General features: G+C 36.6%; 1 protein-coding gene across 4 annotated transcripts in view; it reads left to right on the plus strand.

The window, feature by feature from the left end:
* SMOC1 (SPARC related modular calcium binding 1) overlaps positions 1 to 19,165 on the plus strand; it is a 194,337-nt gene extending 175,172 nt beyond the window's left edge. For 3 of the 4 annotated variants that reach the window (XM_012548162.3, XM_023502439.2, XM_031952606.1), the window contains 6 exons: positions 1,829 to 2,021; positions 2,799 to 2,881; positions 5,308 to 5,413; positions 17,064 to 17,311; positions 18,254 to 18,307; positions 18,798 to 19,165. In XM_012548162.3, the coding sequence (XP_012403616.1) occupies positions 1,829 to 2,021; positions 2,799 to 2,881; positions 5,308 to 5,413; positions 17,064 to 17,311; positions 18,254 to 18,307; positions 18,798 to 18,814 (701 nt within the window). In that variant the 3' untranslated portion in view covers positions 18,815 to 19,165. The remainder of the gene's footprint in view (positions 1 to 1,828; positions 2,022 to 2,798; positions 2,882 to 5,307; positions 5,414 to 17,063; positions 17,312 to 18,253; positions 18,308 to 18,797) is intronic. The other variant, XM_023502436.2, reaches the window with a different exon arrangement.
* The last annotated feature ends 1,090 nt before the right edge of the window (positions 19,166 to 20,255 follow it).

Raw genomic sequence — 20,255 nt, forward strand, 5'->3', positions numbered from 1 at the left:
CTTAGCTAGAGACCTCAGTTTAGAAATTGAGACCCCAGTCAGTTTTGCTAACTTTCCACTTACTATTTTTTGCCCTTCTTCTCAAGTATCATGGGAACCAATGGGTAGTGGTTTTATACCCATGGTCAGTTAGCATTTCTAGGATGTCAGGAATTTAGTCTCATTTTTCTCTCTCAATAAAAATGTCTTTCAGTCCAGAAAGAGTAAGGTAAATATGTATTAGAAGACCTTGAAGAACAGAAATAACACTGGTCTGGTAGTCAAGAGCTTTTTTTTCCCTAGAATATTATTAGTGATATCTTAGGGGTCTCTACTAGTTGCCATGGTCTGGAACATGTTTGTATAAAATTTCATCATTAATTCATTTTTGTTATATACTTTATAACAAAGTGCAGTCTTATGATAAAATGTATTTAATATGGCAAGCTAAGAATTTTCCAAGATTCTCAAGATCCTTATCACAATCACTATCTTTAAAAAGGTTGTGAAAGTTGATGGGTTACAGTCTTTAAAGTCTCTGTAATTGCATTTAAATGTCTTGTTTGTCTTAAGTCTAGATTGACTTCCAGATGTCTCGTAGGCCTTTACAAATGGAATTTCCCTTTCTATTATTTTCTCCTACATTTTGTTATTGGTATATGGAAATGGTCATGATTTTTGTGGACTTATTTTGTATTCTGCTACTTAAAAAAGTTTTTGCTGCCAGTTTCTTTACTTTTCTAACAAGTTATTATATCTTCAGCAAATAATTGTTTTCTGTTCTTTGTTGATATTAATGCCTTTAGTTTCCTTCTCTTATTGCTATGGCTAACATTTCTTCAAATATTTAAATAATAATGGGGATAAGGGATATCCTTGCTTTATACCTATATTTGTATTGGGAAAGTTTCTAATGTTTGCCTGTTGCAAATAATACCAGTTTGGGGTTTTAGATATATACTTTTATCGTTAAATAAAGGATGGACCTACAGTATTGCAGGTTAGATGTCATGACAGAATTTTTCAGTAGACTACAGCATATATTTTACTGAATCACATTTCGTGACTTTAATAACAATACAGAGACCACCTTGAGTGGGAGTATATTCTGTAGTTCTTGCTGATGGAGAGGCTGAAGCTAGTGGATCACTTGAGCTTTGGAGTTTTTGAGCTGGGATAAGCTTAAAGCTGTTTAGGTATGTACATTAAGTCTGGAGGTGTTAGGCTTGAAGTCAGAAAGACGAATAAAATCAAAATCATAACTATCAGAAATATAACTAGTTGTATAACCCTGGACAAGTCACTTAAATGCCATTTCCCTCAGTTTCTTCATTTGCAAAATAGGTACTTTAATAATAGCATCTACTACTCAGGCTTGTGAGAACAAAAAGAGATAATATTTGTAAAGCATGTAGCCCAGTACCTAGACACTATTAAAATTGTATCTGTTCTTATTATTATCAAGGTGGTGGACCCCCAGAAGAAGCAGGGTACCAGGTTGCTTAATGAGGGACTCACTGCTCTAGCTTGAAAGAAATTGAGTACATTAAACTTCCTTGCTGATCATTGCAGGGATCTTGCCCATTAATGGTCATTGTACTTCCAGGGTGGGTGAAATAAAGACCTGGCTTTAAAAAAGCAAAATAATTGCTAAATTGGCAGATATTAGGACAAAATTATTGTAGGTGCCATTGTGTTGGAATAGAAAGACCCCTACATTGATGTCTTTGATAAACATATTCTTTTAATGTTATAGGCCAGGTTCTCAAATTTTAGTTTGGAGTCTTGGTCCAGTAGGTAGATCCTTGAGGTGATATGACGAGATATCTGTCTTTATTGATTCTTATAGAGAAAGTCCATTCATGTGACCAGGAAAGACAGAGTGCACTAGAAGAGGCTCGTCAGAACCCCCGGGAGGGGATCGTTATTCCAGAGTGTGCCCCAGGAGGGCTTTATAAGCCAGTGCAGTGCCACCAGTCCACTGGCTATTGTTGGTGTGTCCTGGTTGACACAGGACGCCCACTTCCTGGGACTTCCACTCGGTAAGACTGACAAGCTGCTTGTCTCAGGTTTTGAATTAGAAACTGGGGACTAGAAAAATGGTAAGGATGAGAGATCTATTCATGTTGCCCAAAAAACAGTCTTCCTTTTATAATGGTTATACATGAGTCTTGCCACCTGGGTTTTGTGCTTCATTGGTAGTTAAATTGCCTAAACTAGGATAATGACCTTTCAAAAAGTGTTTTTGTGATCCCTTTAAAAAAGACAATTAAAATAATACAATTAGAATCATTTCTAATGAGATTTATTTAGTTTGTGGCTTCCTGAAGATTGTTGTGATCAATGTATAAATTGCTCTTCTGGTTCATCAGTAAAATGCTAAATTAGTTGCTACAAATGTTCCAAGTTTTCCAAATTCTTCATATTCATCATTTCTTAAGGCAAAACTATATTCTATTGTATTCATTTATGACAATTTGTTTAGCTACTACCCAATCAATGAGCATCCACCTTCCTTACAACTCTTGGCAATTACAAAATGTACTGCTATAGATATTTTTGTATATATTATTGATTTCCCTCTTCCTTTGACCTCCTGGGAGTAAATGACTAGTAATGAGTTTACTGAGTCAGAGGATACTATACAGTTTAGTGATTTTTAAAAAATAATCCCAAATTATTTTCTAGAATAATGAGATTAGTTCATCACTATTTATATGATTATAAAAATAACGACTGGATGCTCTGTTATGAATGCTAAACCCACAGCAAAGCTGCAAATTATTAATCAAACTGAAGCACATCTTTATCTCCTTCAGATATGAGACTCCTGTATGTGAGAGTGACGCCAGGTCCAAGAGTTCAGAAATGGATGATCCATTTAAGGAAAGAGAACTACCAGGTAGGATGAAATCTGTCTCTTATCTGGATCTTTTTCTCCTTTTCCTTTCACTGAAAAACCTCTCTTCTTCTCTATGCCCCAGTTTTCCCAAGTATGGATGCTGACTGCTTACCCATCCACTGACCTACCTTGGAATGGATGAGAAATTAACTGTGCAAGTGCTTTGGGACTCCACAGATAAAGGAAGTCTATTAATGCAAAAATGGCAATAATTCATTCAGTTTTTAAATAAGTAAAATACATGGTTTGCATAAAATATATCAGCCAGATTCAGGTTGAAGAAGTCTCTCATTCTATGGCCATGTCATCCACCTTGTAGGTAATAGATTGACTCTCACTATAGTGTCAAATAGCATGGAGTTGGACTCAAATGTGCATATCTAAGCAGGTGTAGAAGTCCTAGAGGTGATAAATGTCCAGTTTGCAGCCTGACTTTTTTTTTTGCATTCCCTTCTTGCAACAAGGTCAGAAACATGTGGTTTGGAATACTAATAGTACCAGCCTTGCAGGCTCTACATTCTATCCAAAGCATGTTTTCCTTGGTATCAGTGACTCTAGGATCCAGGTAAATCTGTAAAACTATATGTCATAAGATGAGCCCCATTTTGGGTTGGCCTTTTTGATATTGTTGGAAGGATTTTCATGATAGTTCCTATCAGATTAGATTTAAAGGTAGAAAAGATAACATGAAATCTTTTTATTCCCCTTTTTCTACATACATACACACACACACACACACACACACACACCCTCACCTTTATAACAAAGAACTACAATTAAGTGAAAGAGAAATGTTGGCATATCTGACACTATCTATTAGCTCCCATCTGAGGAAACATATTTCACTGTACTGAAATTAACTTTGATTAATGCACTGAGCAGAATTCTATCTTTCATTGTTATTTTCCTTTACATGATCATGATCAACATATAAATTGTTCCAATATTCTACTACATTAATTTATGACAATTTGTCCTCCATTCCTCAATCAATAGTCATCCACTTTCATTATAGAAATTTGCAACTATAAAATATACCGTTAAAAATATTTTTGTATATATTATTCCTTTTCTTCCACCTTAATCTCCTTGGAGTATATGCCTAGTAATGATTTTGTTGAGTCAGGGACTATATACATCTTAATGATTTCTTTTTTATAATTCCAAATTATTTTCTAGATTCATTTGTAGTTCACAGATAAACCAATAATGCATTAACGTCCCTTGCTTCTCATAATCCTCCTTAACATTGATTATTCTCATAATTTGTTATCTTTGCCAGACTGATGGGAGAAACTTAAGTGTTGCTTTAATTTGCCTTTCTCATATTAGTTGTAATTTGGAACATTCTTTCATATGATTATTAGTAGGTTGTATTTATACTTAAGGGAGGATCTGGGAATCACATTGTGTTCCTGGCTTTGTGAATTGAGGGGAAAATTAAGCCTGACATTGCTAATTTGTTAGGAGCACCTGAGCTTTAGGGTCCTAGGTTAGTCTACTTACCTATGGAGGTCAAAAGAACATTAAAATGACATGGAATCATTTGAAGGTAGGAAAAAATCTCAGAAGTAAAATTATCTGATCAAGGAAAGGTAGGGAGAGATGTGGTAATCTCATAGGCATAGCATATCTGGATATTGTTCCATTCTCTTGTACTCTGGTCAGATCTCAGCCAAAAATTATATTTCTGGATGTCACATTTCAGAGATATTGACAAACTGGAGTCCATCTAAGGAAGAGCTACTAAGCTGGTGAGAGACCATGCATGTCGAAGATCACTTGCAGGGATTGGAAATGTTTAATTTGAACAAGAGAACACTTGTAGTTTTTCAGCAGCCTGACTCCTTGTGAACCCATTTGAAATTTTCCTGGCAAAGATATTAAAGTGGTTTGCTGTTTCCTTCTCTAGCTCATTTTATAGATAAGGAAACTGAGGAAAATTAGGTTAAGTGATTTATCCACTAACTGTGTAAGGCCAGATTTGAACTCAAAATGAGTCTTCCTGATGGCAGGACAGGCACTCTACTACGCCACTTAGCTGCCCAAGAGAACACTTAGGGAGACATATTCACCCTCTTCAGATATCTGAAGGGAAGACATTAATTTTGTTCCCAGTAGGCAAGAACCAAGATTAACAAGTATGAGCAGAGTTAGTTTTAATATAAGGAAGACCACGAAAATAATTAGCTTTCCAGAAATGAAATGTGCTGCCTGTACCAAAAGATTCCCAGTCATTAGACACATTTGTTACATCTGTTTGTTAGTAATATTGTAGAGGATACTCCTTCATAGGATCAGAGGCTAGACTATATGGCTTCTAAAGTTCCTCTAATACAAAGAATTTTCCATTCTAGTTGGGAGAGGCAGTTTCCTTGCCTAGCTAATATCTATCATCTATTTTCCCTTATTATTCCCTCCTGTAGGCTGTCCAGAAGGAAAGAAAATGGAATTTATCACCAGTTTGCTAGATGCCCTCACCACAGATATGGTTCAGGCTATTAATTCGGCAGCACCCACTGGAGGTGGGAGGTAAGTATGACTTTTTTTGACTTAGCAGGGAACCTGGAGAAAGTATGAGAAAAGGCCTTAAGGACAGAGTAAATTTTTTTTCCTCATTATGAGTTGAAAACTTTCATTTTCCCTCTCTCCCCTAGTTAATCAGAATTTATTGCTCTGTAGCCTTTTAGTACTGTTTGTAAGCCAAATATCTTCTTGTTCAAGAGAGTGGTTGGATTCAGATGTAGAGAGCTTGAAATGGAAGAAAAGAATTGTGTGTATGATGGAAAGGATGTAATTGGTGAAAGTAAAGAAATACTACACAGAATTATTGAAGAACAGAATAGGGGGTAGAATGTTAAACATATGATATGAATTTTTTATTTATTTCTTTTTGCTGCAGCAATTGGGGCTAAATGACTTGCCCAGGGTCACACAACTAGGAAGTGTTAAGTGTGAGATCAGATTTGAACTCAGGTCCTCCTGATTTTAGGGCTGGTGCTCTGTCCACTACACCACCTAACTGCCCTGGTATGACTTTTTGCATCAGAAACAGCAAAGGGCCAATCAGTGAATCAGCATTCTGGACTTCAGGATTTTATACTCTCATAGAGAAATCCAAAGTTATTGCCTCTTTGACATGGTATTTGAAACTGTTTTTGCACAGAAATATGGAGCTTACTCTCAAGCTCTAGTTGATGGGCCTCTTATATGGATCAATTCAAGCAATAGATTCTGTCCTTCACAAATAGTTGGACCTCCAGATTGTCTAGCTCATAATATGCCAGTTCATAAGATCTGTTTTCACATTGAGCATGAGAAACCCCCTTCCTGTTAGTCCTACTGCTATACAAGCTATTTTTTCTTGTCTTGATGAGAAATGAGTTGTCCTAAATTCAAGTGAGTTTATCATTGTATCATCTATATTATTTAAATCTAGGAAGTAGGTCAGAGAAAACCTAGAGCAAAGATCTCAATTAATTATAAATTCTCAGTCAGAAGCTATTAAAAGAAGCAATTTTCAAGTATGTTTTTTTTTTAAAAATTCTCAAACCCCATTGCTTATTTACAGAGGTTTTCATCATGGCCAGGTTTTACTGTGTAACATGGCTCAGAAACACATTCCCCTTAGTTTAAGAGGATATGATATTGGGGCTTGTGACTTGATTGATTATTAATAAGAAAGCAAAATGTACTAGGCAGTCTGTGGTGGCAACCTTAGAAGTACCAGGATGGTAAATGGGAGACCAGACAGAGGATATGTAATTCCCTGAAAATATTTCTCTACCCAGGAGCTTAAGGGCAATGTTGAAATCTGTCAGTTTTGATTTCTTGGCAAATCCATGATAATTCCTATCTTCTCTTTCTGAATGCTAATAAGTTATTCACTTAATCTACTGGAAAATTTTTCTGAGGATGTATTAATCTCATTGGTCTATGGTTTTCAGAATTTACCTTTCTATTACTTTTTTTGAAAATTGGAACCTTGTTTCTCTCCAATACCTCTATCATTCTCTATAATTACTCAATGGTTATAAGCAGCAATTAGAAATCTCAATTGTATGTTTTCAGTGTTCTGGGATAAACCATATGTGAGTTTTAAAGACAAACTTATTTAGATTAACTAGATGCTTCTATTACCTTATGTTCTTCTTAACTATATTTGTTTTACCCTATACAAATAATTTTCTTTGATAGGGAAGATAAAAGCTTTAAAATTCTAAGCACAGAATTTAAATCGGTCCCTTCCTTCTGTCTTCAGCTAATTTTGTATCATCTGCCTCAGAATTTTAGTCTCATATCTAGAAATAAAATAGAGAGCAAGGCATGGCATGAGGTTCACTTTAATGTGTGTGTATACTATATATTTTAAATGAACATATATACATATATAAGAAGAAGAGAGACACAGAAAGATCACTTACTTTGAGAAAAGCACTGTACTGGGTGGTATGGAAGTATACAAAGATACAAAGGATATGGCTCCTGAACTCTGTAGTTTAAGACCTACTACAAAGCTTCATATAACTAAAATATATGTAAGATTGTTACAAAGTATTTGAAAGATTTGGAGCCTTGACTGGTTGAAGGTATCAAAAAAGGTTTCATGGAGTAGAGTATCATGATGCATGCTAGTAATCCCAGCTGCTGGAGATGGTGAGACTGATGGATCACTGGGGCTTGGGAGTTCTCAAGAGGTCTAAAGTTGATTCAGTGTCCTCACTAAGTTTGGCACCAATATGGTAAGGGCCTAAGAGGGGTCCACAAGGTTCCCTAAGAAGGGTCAAACCACCCCAGGTAAAAAAAAAACAGGACAAGTCAAAACTTACATGCCTATGAGTACTGTGAGGGATCTCACTGGATTTTGACTATAATGTTTCTAAGAGTTTCATTTGAAAATTGCTTTCAAGAAGTGGCCAGTGTAACTTTTTTTTTTCTTATTTTAACTTTGCCTTCTTGTTCTATGAAATCTGGGCAATTTTCTTTGAGCCTACTTCTTCCCTTGGTTATTATTTTAGCTCTAGGCTCTGAATACTTCTGGAGGGAATGTCTGGACTGGTCTAGCTCCTGTTTTATTGGGATATTGAATGTTGTGTTATTCTAGAAATCTTGAAATATAATGTCTACACTCTTTTTTTTTAGTTGTGACTTTTCAGCAATCTTTAAATTATCTTTCCTTAATCTGTTTTTCAGGCCAATTTAAAAAAAAATATTTTGTTCCTTTTTCAATTATATATAAAGACAATTTTTAGCATTCATTTTTAGAAAATTTTGAGTTCTAAATTTTTCTCTCTCCCCAAATTCTAAAATGGTAATCAATTTGATATAGATTATATATGTGTAATCATGTAAAACATATTTCCATCTTAGTCATAGTTATGAAAGAAGAAACAAGGTCAGTTGTTGTTTACTAAAAAAAAACATTTTACATTCTCTCTCTCTCTCTCTTTCATCTTATGGAATCGTTGGCTTTTATTTGGTCCATTCATAGTTTCAGGGAGTTAATTGCCTTGGCAACATCTTATCTCTTTGATGCCAAGCTATATACTTTCCAATTCTTTCTTTTATTAGCTTTCATTTCTTTTCCTCTAGCTTTCTTATTTCTCTTATAAAAACATTTTTGGTTTTTATTTTTTAAATTCATCTCTTTCAGGATCTCTAGTCAAATCTGCTCAAGATGAGTTATTTAAGACTTTGCTTATAGATGTTTTAAAGTCATTTTCTTCTTTTGAGTTGTATCTTGACCTTCCCTGTCACCACAATAGCTTTTTATAGTGGGATTCTTCGCTCATTTTCCCAATTATGTTAGAGCCAGTCTCTGAAAATTTCTAGAAGGAATGTCTAGAAAGGTTTGTTGATGCTTTCTTGAGATATTGAATGTTGTGCCATTCTATGATTTCATGAACCGATAAGCCTGGAGATCTGGGAAACCTGAAAGCTTACGCACTGGACAGTTTGATTGCTGGCCTTCTTGTTCTAAGCTCTACAAGTTTCTCCCCTAGATTTGGGATTAAACAACAGGCCTCTGGACCTGCCCCATTTGGAGTTTCAGTATATCATTTTAGGATTCAACTGCTATCCTCCAGCTAGAAAGCTCCACTGGGTCAGAATGACTTACTATAGGCTTCCCTTTGCTTTAGCATTTCTGCCCTGGTTATTCCTCTGCAGGCTTCAATTGAGCCAGAAGCTGGACCCAACTCTACTCCTAGGGTCAGAACCATAGATTTGCTATTTGCTTTTGAATTTGCTCTTAGATCGATAGATAGATTAGAGCTCATGATCACTCTTTCCTGTAATGTTTACCCCAAGGTACAAATCCCTTCCTTAGTCTGTCTTGAATCTATAACACAAAACTAAGTAATGAGTAACACAGCTGCCATTTGGCACCTCACAGAAGTTTAGGTCTCTCCCTGCTGGATTTAGAATATCTTCTTGCCCCCAAAACACACACAGCCTTTCTCTACACAGGAACATTTTGTTCATGGCATATTCCTTCAGAACTCTATTCCCAATGTCTCTGTTTATCTTCTTATGTTGACCTGGAGTGGGGAAAATGATCCAATTGAATTTTTTAAAAATTCCTGATCATTATTTGGTCTGGTACATTTCCTAGATCTGTTTTGGAATAATTGTGGGTGCAGGATATGGAATGAGAGGAGTCTACTTCCTGATACTCCACCATCTTCCATGGGAGAGACATGATTAATCTCATGAAAGTACTCTCATATTTAGCAAGGGATGAGTTAGATGAGGATGAGATTGGATATTTATAGAAGCCTACTGCCATAGTTTATTTGAAAAAACAATGATCTGAACTAAGGCTTTGTCATGGAATGAATAGGGGGAAATATAACATAGGTAAAATTGGCAAAAGAATAGTGATGGGGGGGAGAAAAGGACAAGATTGACTGAAGATTTTGAACTTTTACAATTGGAAATATAGTGATACCAGTAAGAGAAATAGGAAACTCAAGCTGAGGATCTGGTTTAGAAGGAGTCTGAAGTGACTTCAGTTTTGAATATAGAATTTGTCTGCATGAAGCCACTTAGGTCAAATCAGACTTGGCCTATTTGTTTGACCTAGATCTTTCTAGCTCTAGGTTCCAGTCTCTGGTGGGATATAGGTTAAAGTTCCCTGCATTTCTGATGGAGGAAACTTAGTTGAATGAGAGGACTTTGGTCCTAATAACAGCAACAATGAAGAGAAAATTTTCACCTCACTTACTCCATCCATAATATTTTTAATATTTTGTTCTCTTCAAAACTCTCTTTTGCCACTAACTACTTTTGACCATTTAATCTTCCCTGACAGAAAATGTATTGAAAGCAAGCATGGATGAAATTTAATATGTAAATATTTCGATGGAAACTTCTACCTTCTAGTGAGGCTTGAGAATCTTGACTGGTTTGTGCTCATGGGACTAGTTGGGGCCCTTTGCTAATGTTTGGCACCCTTGTCCTTTCCCCTCAAGTTCCTCAGAATAGCAAAAATGTTTGATGCCATATTTGCATTTTAATTCTGCTGGATACAAAAAGATAAGTTTTCATTCTAGTTTTGCCATTAGCCAAGCTGTTTGACCTTCTACATGTTGTTATGTCAGTCTTGATCTTGGTTTATTCATTGGGAAAAAGAGGTATTTTGTTTTACAATTCTATAGATATTGGAGGTGAAAAATTGAGAGTCTTTAAGCATAGAAAGATTTTCCATTCCACAGTTTTCCCCTATAAGAAAGGAAAAGGGAAGAGAAGGAACCAAACTTATTTAACATCTACTATGTGCTAGACAACATACTAATTGTTTTACAAATACTACCTCATTGATCCTCACAACCATCTTGAGAGGTAGGTGCTATTATTTTCCCTATTTGACAGTCGAGTTAAGGAGGACAGAGGTTAAAATTGGCCAGTGTTTAGTAAGTGTATGAGGTTGGATTTGAACTCAGGTACTCCTGACTCCAATATGCTGTAGGACTTGCTACATCATGGTGCAATGGAACTGAAATGTGAACAGTTCAACTTATCTTCAAAAAATACATGTCCTCTGGAGTGATATTACATTATGGGTTATACTTTTTAGTTTTATCTCACCAAGAACAAGACAATCAGTGTAATATTTTTTGCCCTATCCTTTTTCACTGTGATCATATACAATAATGAATTGAGAGAAGGCATCAGTAAGAAAAGAAAAATAAGTTGAATGAGTTGAATAAGTCTCTGGAGATTTAGAATATTTGCTTGGCTTGGCTAAGCATGCAAGATGACCTTTTACATATTCCTGAAAAGTGCTTGGCATAGCAGAAATAAGCTCGAGATGTTGGCCAAAGCTGGTTGCTTTGAAGTAAGAGTTCCTGACATTCATGTTCCTTACCTCACCTAGAGTTTGTAAAAGCTATGGCAGCAATTAAAGATAGAAACTTAAAAATAGAAGGGTGAAATTTCACCCTTTCCAGAATTCAGAGAAAACCTCTAGGGAGGGACCTTACTAGTTTTTGCGTAGATTCCCCAACATAAGTAGACAAGTACTCTCTTCTTGAACAACCTTAAATGATCAACTACAGACACAAGGAAAATAATACAATTAATTAAGACCTGAAATGGATCCTATCCAAATGTTTTTAGTTTTTTGGAATACCCTAAAGACATAGGTTTCTCCTATGAATTAACTAGGTGGCACAGTAGATAGAGCACTGAGCTAGGAGTCAAAAAAAAAATCTGAGTTCAGTACAGCCATGAATATGAGCAAGCCACTCAACCTCTGGATGCCTCAGTTTCCTCAAGTATAAACTGAGGATAATACTAACACCTATTTCACTGAGTTGTTGTAAGGATCAAGTGAGATACTAGTAACACAGTGCCTAGCAAATAATAAATGCTGAATAAGTATTTGTTTTCTTCTCACTTCTGTGACATAAATGTAGAGGACAATATAGTGACCTTTAGAGTACCAAAGCCTTTAGATAGGAATCTCTAACTTTTTAAAAAAAAGAAAATCAATTTTGTGACTTCCCCAAAGCCTTTTGGTTGCTGATTAATTATCAATCATCAGACCTATGGAGAGTACAAAGAGGTAATAGCTTCTTTTGTGGAAAAGCAGCTGCCACCCATATTTGCCTAATGGCAAGGAATCGCTGAAAACAAGGGAACTGAGCAAGATCAAGATTTAAACTCAATGAATCACATTTCTTAAATTGGAAAGCATTAATCTAAAAGTAAGATAAAAATGATTCTAGTCTATAGCAGCATGGGAGATATGTACTGATGATGTTTTCTTTGCCTTCCCTCTACTGTGTTTTCTTGGGGAGTGGCTGACACCAAGCCTCTCTCTTATGATGGCATAGTCCTGTGAAGGACCACCAACTGAGACCCAGATTGACTGATTTATCAAATATCACATAGGTAGTAATCATCAGAGGTAAGATTTTAATCCAAGTCCTCTGGCTCTAGATGTTTTTTCTTCCAACTAATGAACTCTTCCTATAATATTAGTTCTAGATGTGTATTCCATTTGATGTGCACACATCTAATTCTCATGATTTGATTTGGAGAACTTAACCAATATTCTCATTGATCATATTTTGCTTATGTTGTGTTAAGTGATTGTTTTTCCTTGGATTTTAAGATGCTTCTCAGTCAATAATGTAGTTCAGCTGATTTTCATTAAATAGTATCTCTCTAAGATCCTCCTCACTATTCTTATAACTTTTCTAACAAAATGCCTTTTATTGGATACCATTCCTCTTTTTGTGTTGTCCTCCTACAATGGAATGTAAAGTCTTTGAGGGAAGGGACAATCTTTATTTTTAGATTTGTATCATTAGTTGGCATATAATAAGCATATAATAAATGCCTTTTCATTTCTTCACTCAAATTGCTTTTATGACTCTCCCTTCTTTGTGCTTTGGACCTGGAGATGGGAAAACATATTCATGAGTTCAAATCCAGCTTCAGACAATTATTAGCTATGTGACCATGGTCAAATTGCAGAATCTTGTTTGACTCAGTTTCCTCATCTGTAAAATGAGTTGCAGTAGGAAACAGCAAACTACTCTAGTATCAATACCAAGAAAATCCCAACATCACAAAGAGTTAGAGAAGACTAAAAAATAACAACAACGGAGATATGACAATTACTCTGCCTTCCCCCAATCTCTTTGGGTCTATTTTTATCTTTAAATATTGCTCTGTATTTCCTTGCCTTCCCCTATCCCATGATGGTTTATTTCTCTCTTGCACTGTAGTGCCAATGATTTTGACTGCCAGGACCATTAGGGCATTAGATAGGACACCTGCTTTTAATCTGTCTTCTCTCAACAATAACAGGAGCCTTATTGCTTAGAAGTAATTTTCCTCATTTTAGGATTACATTTACTTTTGGGGGCAAAAGGAGGACAGTAAAGAGTCACCATTGTATCACGTTGATTATGCTGGTGAGGATACTTGAATTCCACATTCTGTATGAGTCTAAGATGTCTTAATCTCTTTTGGTATCAGTCAAAAAGGACATAATACCTTCATACCATCTGTTCAGGGGACATTATAGGATCTAATAAGGAATTGATTTATATGCAGTGGGGGAAAAATATCTGAGTGTGTATTGTTCATTCTAACTAGGTTTGGAAGAAGTGACTTGCCCAGAGGTTGAAATAGGGACCAGTACTGGAATTCTTGCATATAGAAGTGATGGTGGATCCATGATTTGGAGTATAGGCTCCTAAGTGAGTCTATGTCTATTCAGGGGTTTTTGCCCACAAATTGCCCCCCACAAAAAAGGGGAGGTTGGGCAGTGAGGAGGAGTAATTGAAGTAAAATAATCTGAGTGATGCCAAATTATGAACAAGAAGCAAAATGTAATTTGAGGATGGTAGGTGGATAAGGTTTGAGAAATGTTAAATTCTAACTTCTATACTTCTCCTAAGGATATTAGGAGAAGTACAGAAGAGTTGTTGATTGGTGTGAAGTGGGGGAAAGTAAGATGGTTTATTCCTATGGAAAAGGCCTAAAAGAAAGTAGGGAAAGCTTCTGTCAACTGAGCAGCTAAAACCTGGACAGGACAGAGTCCTGAGAGCATATGTTGGAGGGAGCAATCTTTCCCTGGCAGGATCAGTGGGTCGGATGACCCACTCTTTTCCATCTTCCCCGACTGAGGCTTTATTATTTCATCCTGTAGGTGAGACATTACGTTATGCTAATCCTAAAGGTTAAAGGAAAAGCTCGATTTTGCCTGGGAATCCTATGACCTCCCCCTAGCAAGGGAGAGACAGACAGTAAAACTCACTGCTTCCGGATTAGCAGCCTTTCTCTCCCTCCTTAGAAATGCTTCTGATGGGTTAGTAGATGTCAGATGTTTTTTTTTTTTTTTTTGGCATCCCTCCTCAGTGTCCTTTCCTCATTGGGTATGTAGGGATATTCTAGGCCAGTTGGCTGGGTCATATTTAAAGTTGTAACTTAGACTACAGTCTTTCTCTTTCCTCCCACAAAGAGCTATACATGTTATAATCTCAATAGAATTTGCTTGTTATAGTCAAATGCTAAGGACCAGCTATGCCATTTATTCCTTTAACAAATGCAGTAGGATACTGAAGATAACTTGAAGATAAAAATGCCCTCACCAAATCTCCAAACAATTTGTATTTCCTAGAAAATTTTGATGTTTAAGGACTGTATGCTGCCTGTATAGATAATACTCCCAAGTGTCATAATGGAACAGTTTTAGAACTCCCAAAGACAACATTAATGAGATCTTATTAGTATTAAACTATTAATCCACTTTGGATTAATTCCTTTTTAAATTGCAGCTATAAAATAGATTATAAAGCTATCCCAAATTTCTGTGAGATGTTATTTTTTATTCCTCTAATTTGTCCTGTTGCCATTGATGCCTTTTTTTAAACATAGGTAGCCATAGAAAAATTTCTGAGCAGGAGAGAGACTACTACCATTATCATATTCCCCATATAACCCCCTTTTTGGGGCATCTAAGCAAACCAAAGAGGAGAGATGGATGTGGTTATGCTTCCTGACTTGGAAATCTATCAGGTCAAATTTATCCATCCACTAGTTGATCTTTATCTATGGTTTAATAATACAGAAAAGCCTGTAGTGTAATGTCCTGGATATCTGTTGTGCTTATCAAATACGTAGATAACTCAAAGAGAAGAGATAACTCACACATTTGACAACAAAGTTGGGATCCAAAAAGATACCTGTTAAATTTAAAGATTAAATCTAATAAAATGAAAGTTAATGGTGTTGTATTATCCTTGAATTAAAAATAGAAACACACAATGGAAGAGTAATGACCAAACAACAATTTAGATGAAAAAAGCCTGAGGATCTTCATTGGATTGTAAGCTTAATAATGCAATCCATCAAAAATAATTCATTAATAAGAGCACAATGTCCAAAATAAAGGGAAGCTATAAACCCATATAGTTTCATCATGCCCTACTCAGGATGATAATCATAGTTCCGACTGCTGTGTTTAACTTGGGTTGCCACATCTAAAGAAAATTTTGATAAGCCAGAACACATCTGTGAAGGATGAGAAGAAGAATAGTTAAAGGATTAGAAACCAAACCATAGGTTATGTAAAAAGGAACTGAAATTGTTTAACCAAGAAAAAGGAAGATGGCATTGTCTTCATGCATTTGAAGTCCTGTTGTATGAAAATGGGATTAAGTTGTTGTTGTTTGTTGTTTTTTAATTTGGCTCTAGAAGGTAGAACTAGCAGCATTGGTTAGAAGTTGTATCAAGACAAATTTAAGTTTGATATAAAAAGAAAATTTCTTAATAGAGCATCTAAAATTGAAATTTGGGAAAGGGAGAGAGAAAGGGGCAATAATATTTCCATTTCTGAAGATCTTATAATAGAAATTGCAAATCCACTTTTCAAGTTGGTCCTTTTAAATTTTATCATTTTGATTCAATAGTGAAACTCTAGTAGAGTACCACATACCCATCCCTCTCTCCTTCTTAGCCAAATGTTTGTACTCGTGATAACCTTCTGCCTTAGTGAGCCAGAAATGTGAGAACTCTTGGAATCTTGAGTGTTTTGGCAAAGATAATTGAGTACTTTGCCATTTTCTTCTCTAGCTTATTTTACAAATGAGGAAATGGAGGCAAATAAGGTTCCATGATTTGCCTAGGGTCACAGAGCTAGTAAGTTTGAGACTAAATTTAAACTCATGATGAGTCTTTTTGATTCCAAACCCATTGCGCCACCTAGCTGCAAGTACTCATTCTACAACCATTTTAATGGGTTGGTGACCAAAGCTGGGATTAAAAACTACAAGGTTTTGTCGTATTCCATCAGATCATACTCATGGAACCTCATGCTCAGCATTATCAACACATCTAAGTGAGGTGCTTCTTTTCAGTTGCATGTATGCTAAAGGTGCTGATATATTTTGTTCCTGATTTTGTAGTTATTTCAATATGAGGTAACTATCCAAAGCGGGAATAATTTCCATGAACTGTGAGTGTGAATGAGCCTTGGGAATTTATATTCACATCATGGCCACAGGGCATAAAACCTTTTATAAAGTTTTCTTTAACTCTTCTAACCTTCACTCCTGACTTTTTGTTTTTTACTTCTTTTCAACAACTTTTCAACTTAAATGGCACTTTCATTTGTACAGAGTGCTTTTTATAACAGCTTTGAGTGAAAGGCAGTGCAAGTATAGTTATTAATATTTCACAGGGGAAGACACAAAGCAGTTGAATAGGGACCCGAACTCGGGTTACCCAACTTCTTAGACTTTTCCATGGTACCTCAATAATAATAATGTCAAGTAGACTGCAAGGTCTTTGAGGGGGAAGGACATGTCATGAAAAAGGCTAGCATCCTTGTTTTAGAAGGAGATGCAACCTTTCCTCTGTCTTTGACTTTTCCACTTATTCTGGGGAGACTCAGCAAAGTGTCTCGTGGCCTGTCTAGCTCAGTTGGGCAAGTTGGTTTGCTGAAGGTTCTCTCAGTTTGTGGGTTCTTGAGAAAACAAATCTCTTGTGATTCAAATTGAAGGAGGGTGAGTTAGACATCCTCAGTGGCTGACTTGGGACAGAAATAATGCCTCTGCCTTACTCAGCCCTGCTCCTTGGGAATGATCTGAGGTAGTTGTGACCTTTCCCTTGGGAGACTTTCCAAGGGATCTGAGTGCGGGGAATGGGTATGCTTTGGGCCTAGGTTCTCTGAGCCAGATCCAAGCCACACTCTGGAGGAGCGGGTGGTACACTGGTACTTTAGCCAGCTGGATAACAACAGCAGCAATGACATCAGCAAGAGAGAGATGAAGCCCTTCAAAAGATATGTGAAGAAGAAAGCCAAACCCAAGAAATGTGCCCGGCGTTTTACAGACTACTGTGACCTGAACAAGGACAAATCCATCTCACTACAAGAGCTGAAAGGCTGCCTGGGAGTGAGAAAGGAAGGAGGTAATTGGCTACTACAAGTGGGGTCATTCATGGTAGTCTGATGCCTTGAGCCTCTTCTGATGGCTGGTTCAAGTCTTAAGTGTTCTTGATTTTCTTTACCTCAATTTTCTTTAATAATCCAGAATGTTTTCATTTAAAGACGGATAAATTACAGCAGGGTATTCCCATGGCCTGAGAAGGTCTTACTCTCTTTAAGATGACTAGCCAATTTTAGTTGCCAGACTAAAGGATAACATAGGCTCAGCTAGCTACCAGACATAAGCACTTATTTTCATGCTCTTGTAGAAAGCAGACATAACATTTTTCCAATGAGATGAATCAAAGTGAGGTCATAGGTTTTAAAGGTGGAAAGGATTTTAAGATCATCTAAGCCAACTGTCTCATACAGATGAGGAAGCTGGAATCCAGAAAAATGACTTATCCAACATCATATTTGCCCCAAGGCCATCCAGTTGATTAAGAGGGACACTGAAGCTAGCCAACCCAGTCTCTTTCTCTCCAAGTTTAGAGATTTTTGCACTGGGCAGAAGGGGGAAAGAGGGGGAGAAGGGCAATGCAGAAGGGACATGCTAGGGTTGTGAATTTAGTCTGAATTAGACTCAGCCCTTGTGTCATTTTATAAATCAAAAGTCCCCTATATTCACAATAACCTTGAGGGGTAGGTGCTAGTATTCCCATTTTTCAGATAAAACTAAGGGTACAAAAGACTCACACAGAATCACACAGTTCCTAAATGTTCCAAGACCAGATTCCAACCTAACTTTTTCTGACTGCAAATGCAAGATGCAAGGAAAAATAAACATAGCCACTCAATTTCCACCTGTTTCCCATACTCACATTTGGAGAAAGGAGCCGGACTAGGGAACAAAAGACCAGATACAAATGGCTGCCCCCTCTTTCTCCTTTGGTGATAAAGTACCTTCATGTTCTTGTCCTTTGCAGGTAGCAGCATGAGCAGCTTTCCTCATGGAAAAAGACAAGGCATTAACCCATTCAGTAAGTCACTTTCCTCTTTCTTTCCCTTTTCTATCAGTCCTTATTTTCCCTTGACTATTTCAAAATCCTCTCAGGAAACTTATTCTAACTCTCTTATTTCATAATGAGATGCTACAAAAGAAACTGGAGGCTAATGTTATTATTTCCTCTCCACCCTACTCCAGTCCATGGTTACAAGCAACTCAACACAGTTGAGTTTAGGGCTCATATGCAACCATCTTGTGGCAAACTTTTTTTTAGGATAAAGAATGAACAGTGAGAACACTGAGAGTCCCTCTTTTAAATCTGTAAAATGATTCCTCCTGAGGCCAGAGTGGTTAAACCCAAATAGGGTTTAACCTATTTGCAAGCCTAGGTTAAAGTTGATCTTTTCACCCAGCTCTCTTTTCTTCTTCTCTTCACCTCCACCCCCACAACCATCTTACCTGAAGCTCCATGTGACTTTTGCTTATATTTTATTCCTTCTCTCTATACCTATCCATATTCCCAGTAGGACAACTGGTCTAAAAGCAGAAGCGCAGGTGGAGAGTCCGTGAAGAGAGAATGGATCAGAGACCTTTGACCCTGACAAGTCACATCCTTCCTACCAGGAGAGGTGCCCACAATGTTTGCACTTTTAAATCATTCTCTCATGTGTGTGTGTGTGTGTTGTTTTGTTTTGGGTCCTGTTTTTTTTTTTTTAACACTGTTATTGAATACCACAGTGGGAGAAGAGAAGAAGAAAAAAAGCAAAAGTTTTCTCTTTTTTTGACTCAGCTACTGACAACTTTTAGAGTTTTGTTTTGTTTTATTGGAGTTTGTTCAACCTTGAGAAGAAAGAGATTTATATACTGTATATAAATATATATGTGAATTGTACAGTTCTTTTGTACAAGCTTCAGAGTTGATGTTTTCTTTCCTGCACCCTACTAAAAGCTTTCTGGAAACCAATCATTATCTATCCTCATTCTGCTTGAAGACTGACCCTCCCATTTTATTTTCTTCTTCATTCTCTTCAATAATGCATATGGAGATATGAGTCTTACCTTTTTTATTGGAATAACTATGGTGGGATTGCTGATTGTCTTCCCGGAGGAGGAAGTTGTCTCTACTGTCCCAATGGAAACAGTCCCTAACCTGGTAGTTCTTGAGTTATTCCTCCTTAGAATAGTGTTTGGGTTTCAACTTAGGACACAAGTTGACACTTAAACCCTTTATCAGGTTATGGAGGGTAGAAATATTCAGCAAGCATTTGGGTGAAAACACTCCCTTCTTTCTCTGGAAAAAAAATTCATTGTAGCATAATAAAATCATGAAAATTATAGAATTGGAGGTAGGTTAGCTTTCTTATGTATATTAATGTAACACCAAATTTTTAGCCAATTGGGATTAGGAACAGTGGAATTCAGTTGATTGGAGGAATAGAGGTAAAGAAAGGGAGAGGGGAGGGGAGAGGAAAAAGGAGAAAGGAGACAGGGAGCAAAGGAGATAGAAAGCTTTTTTCAGGACTAGTGCATCTTAAGGTTCAGAGAATTGCAAATAGTGTTAGAAATTTATGTATGGGATAGATTCTTAGCACACAAGAAAGGAGATTACTGGTAGCAGCAGCATTTTGCAGCAAGGATAGGATTTAAAAGTCTCCTCCCTCTTCCTAATTTGGGAGAATGGGCATAGATGGAAAAAATGGTTATTGGATCAAAGCAGAAAGTGACTGTACCTTAATCAAGGTTCTCTGTGTTTTTATCAACAAAGAGGAAAGTGTAAGGAACTGCGAAAACTATTCTTATATGTTCAGATTAAGGAAACCCTTAGTCATCAATATATTAATAATCTCAGCCCATTGGTATGGGCTTCAAAAATGAGTGTCAATCTAGGAAATTTTAGATCACTTACTCAGAATATAGTGTTATTCCAAATGAAAATGAAGAATTAAAGAATTAAAGCCATCCATCCTGCAGGAATTGCCTAA

The sequence above is a fragment of the Sarcophilus harrisii genome, chromosome 2, assembly GCF_902635505.1.
Source record: "Sarcophilus harrisii chromosome 2, mSarHar1.11, whole genome shotgun sequence".
NCBI lineage: Eukaryota > Metazoa > Chordata > Mammalia > Dasyuromorphia > Dasyuridae > Sarcophilus > Sarcophilus harrisii.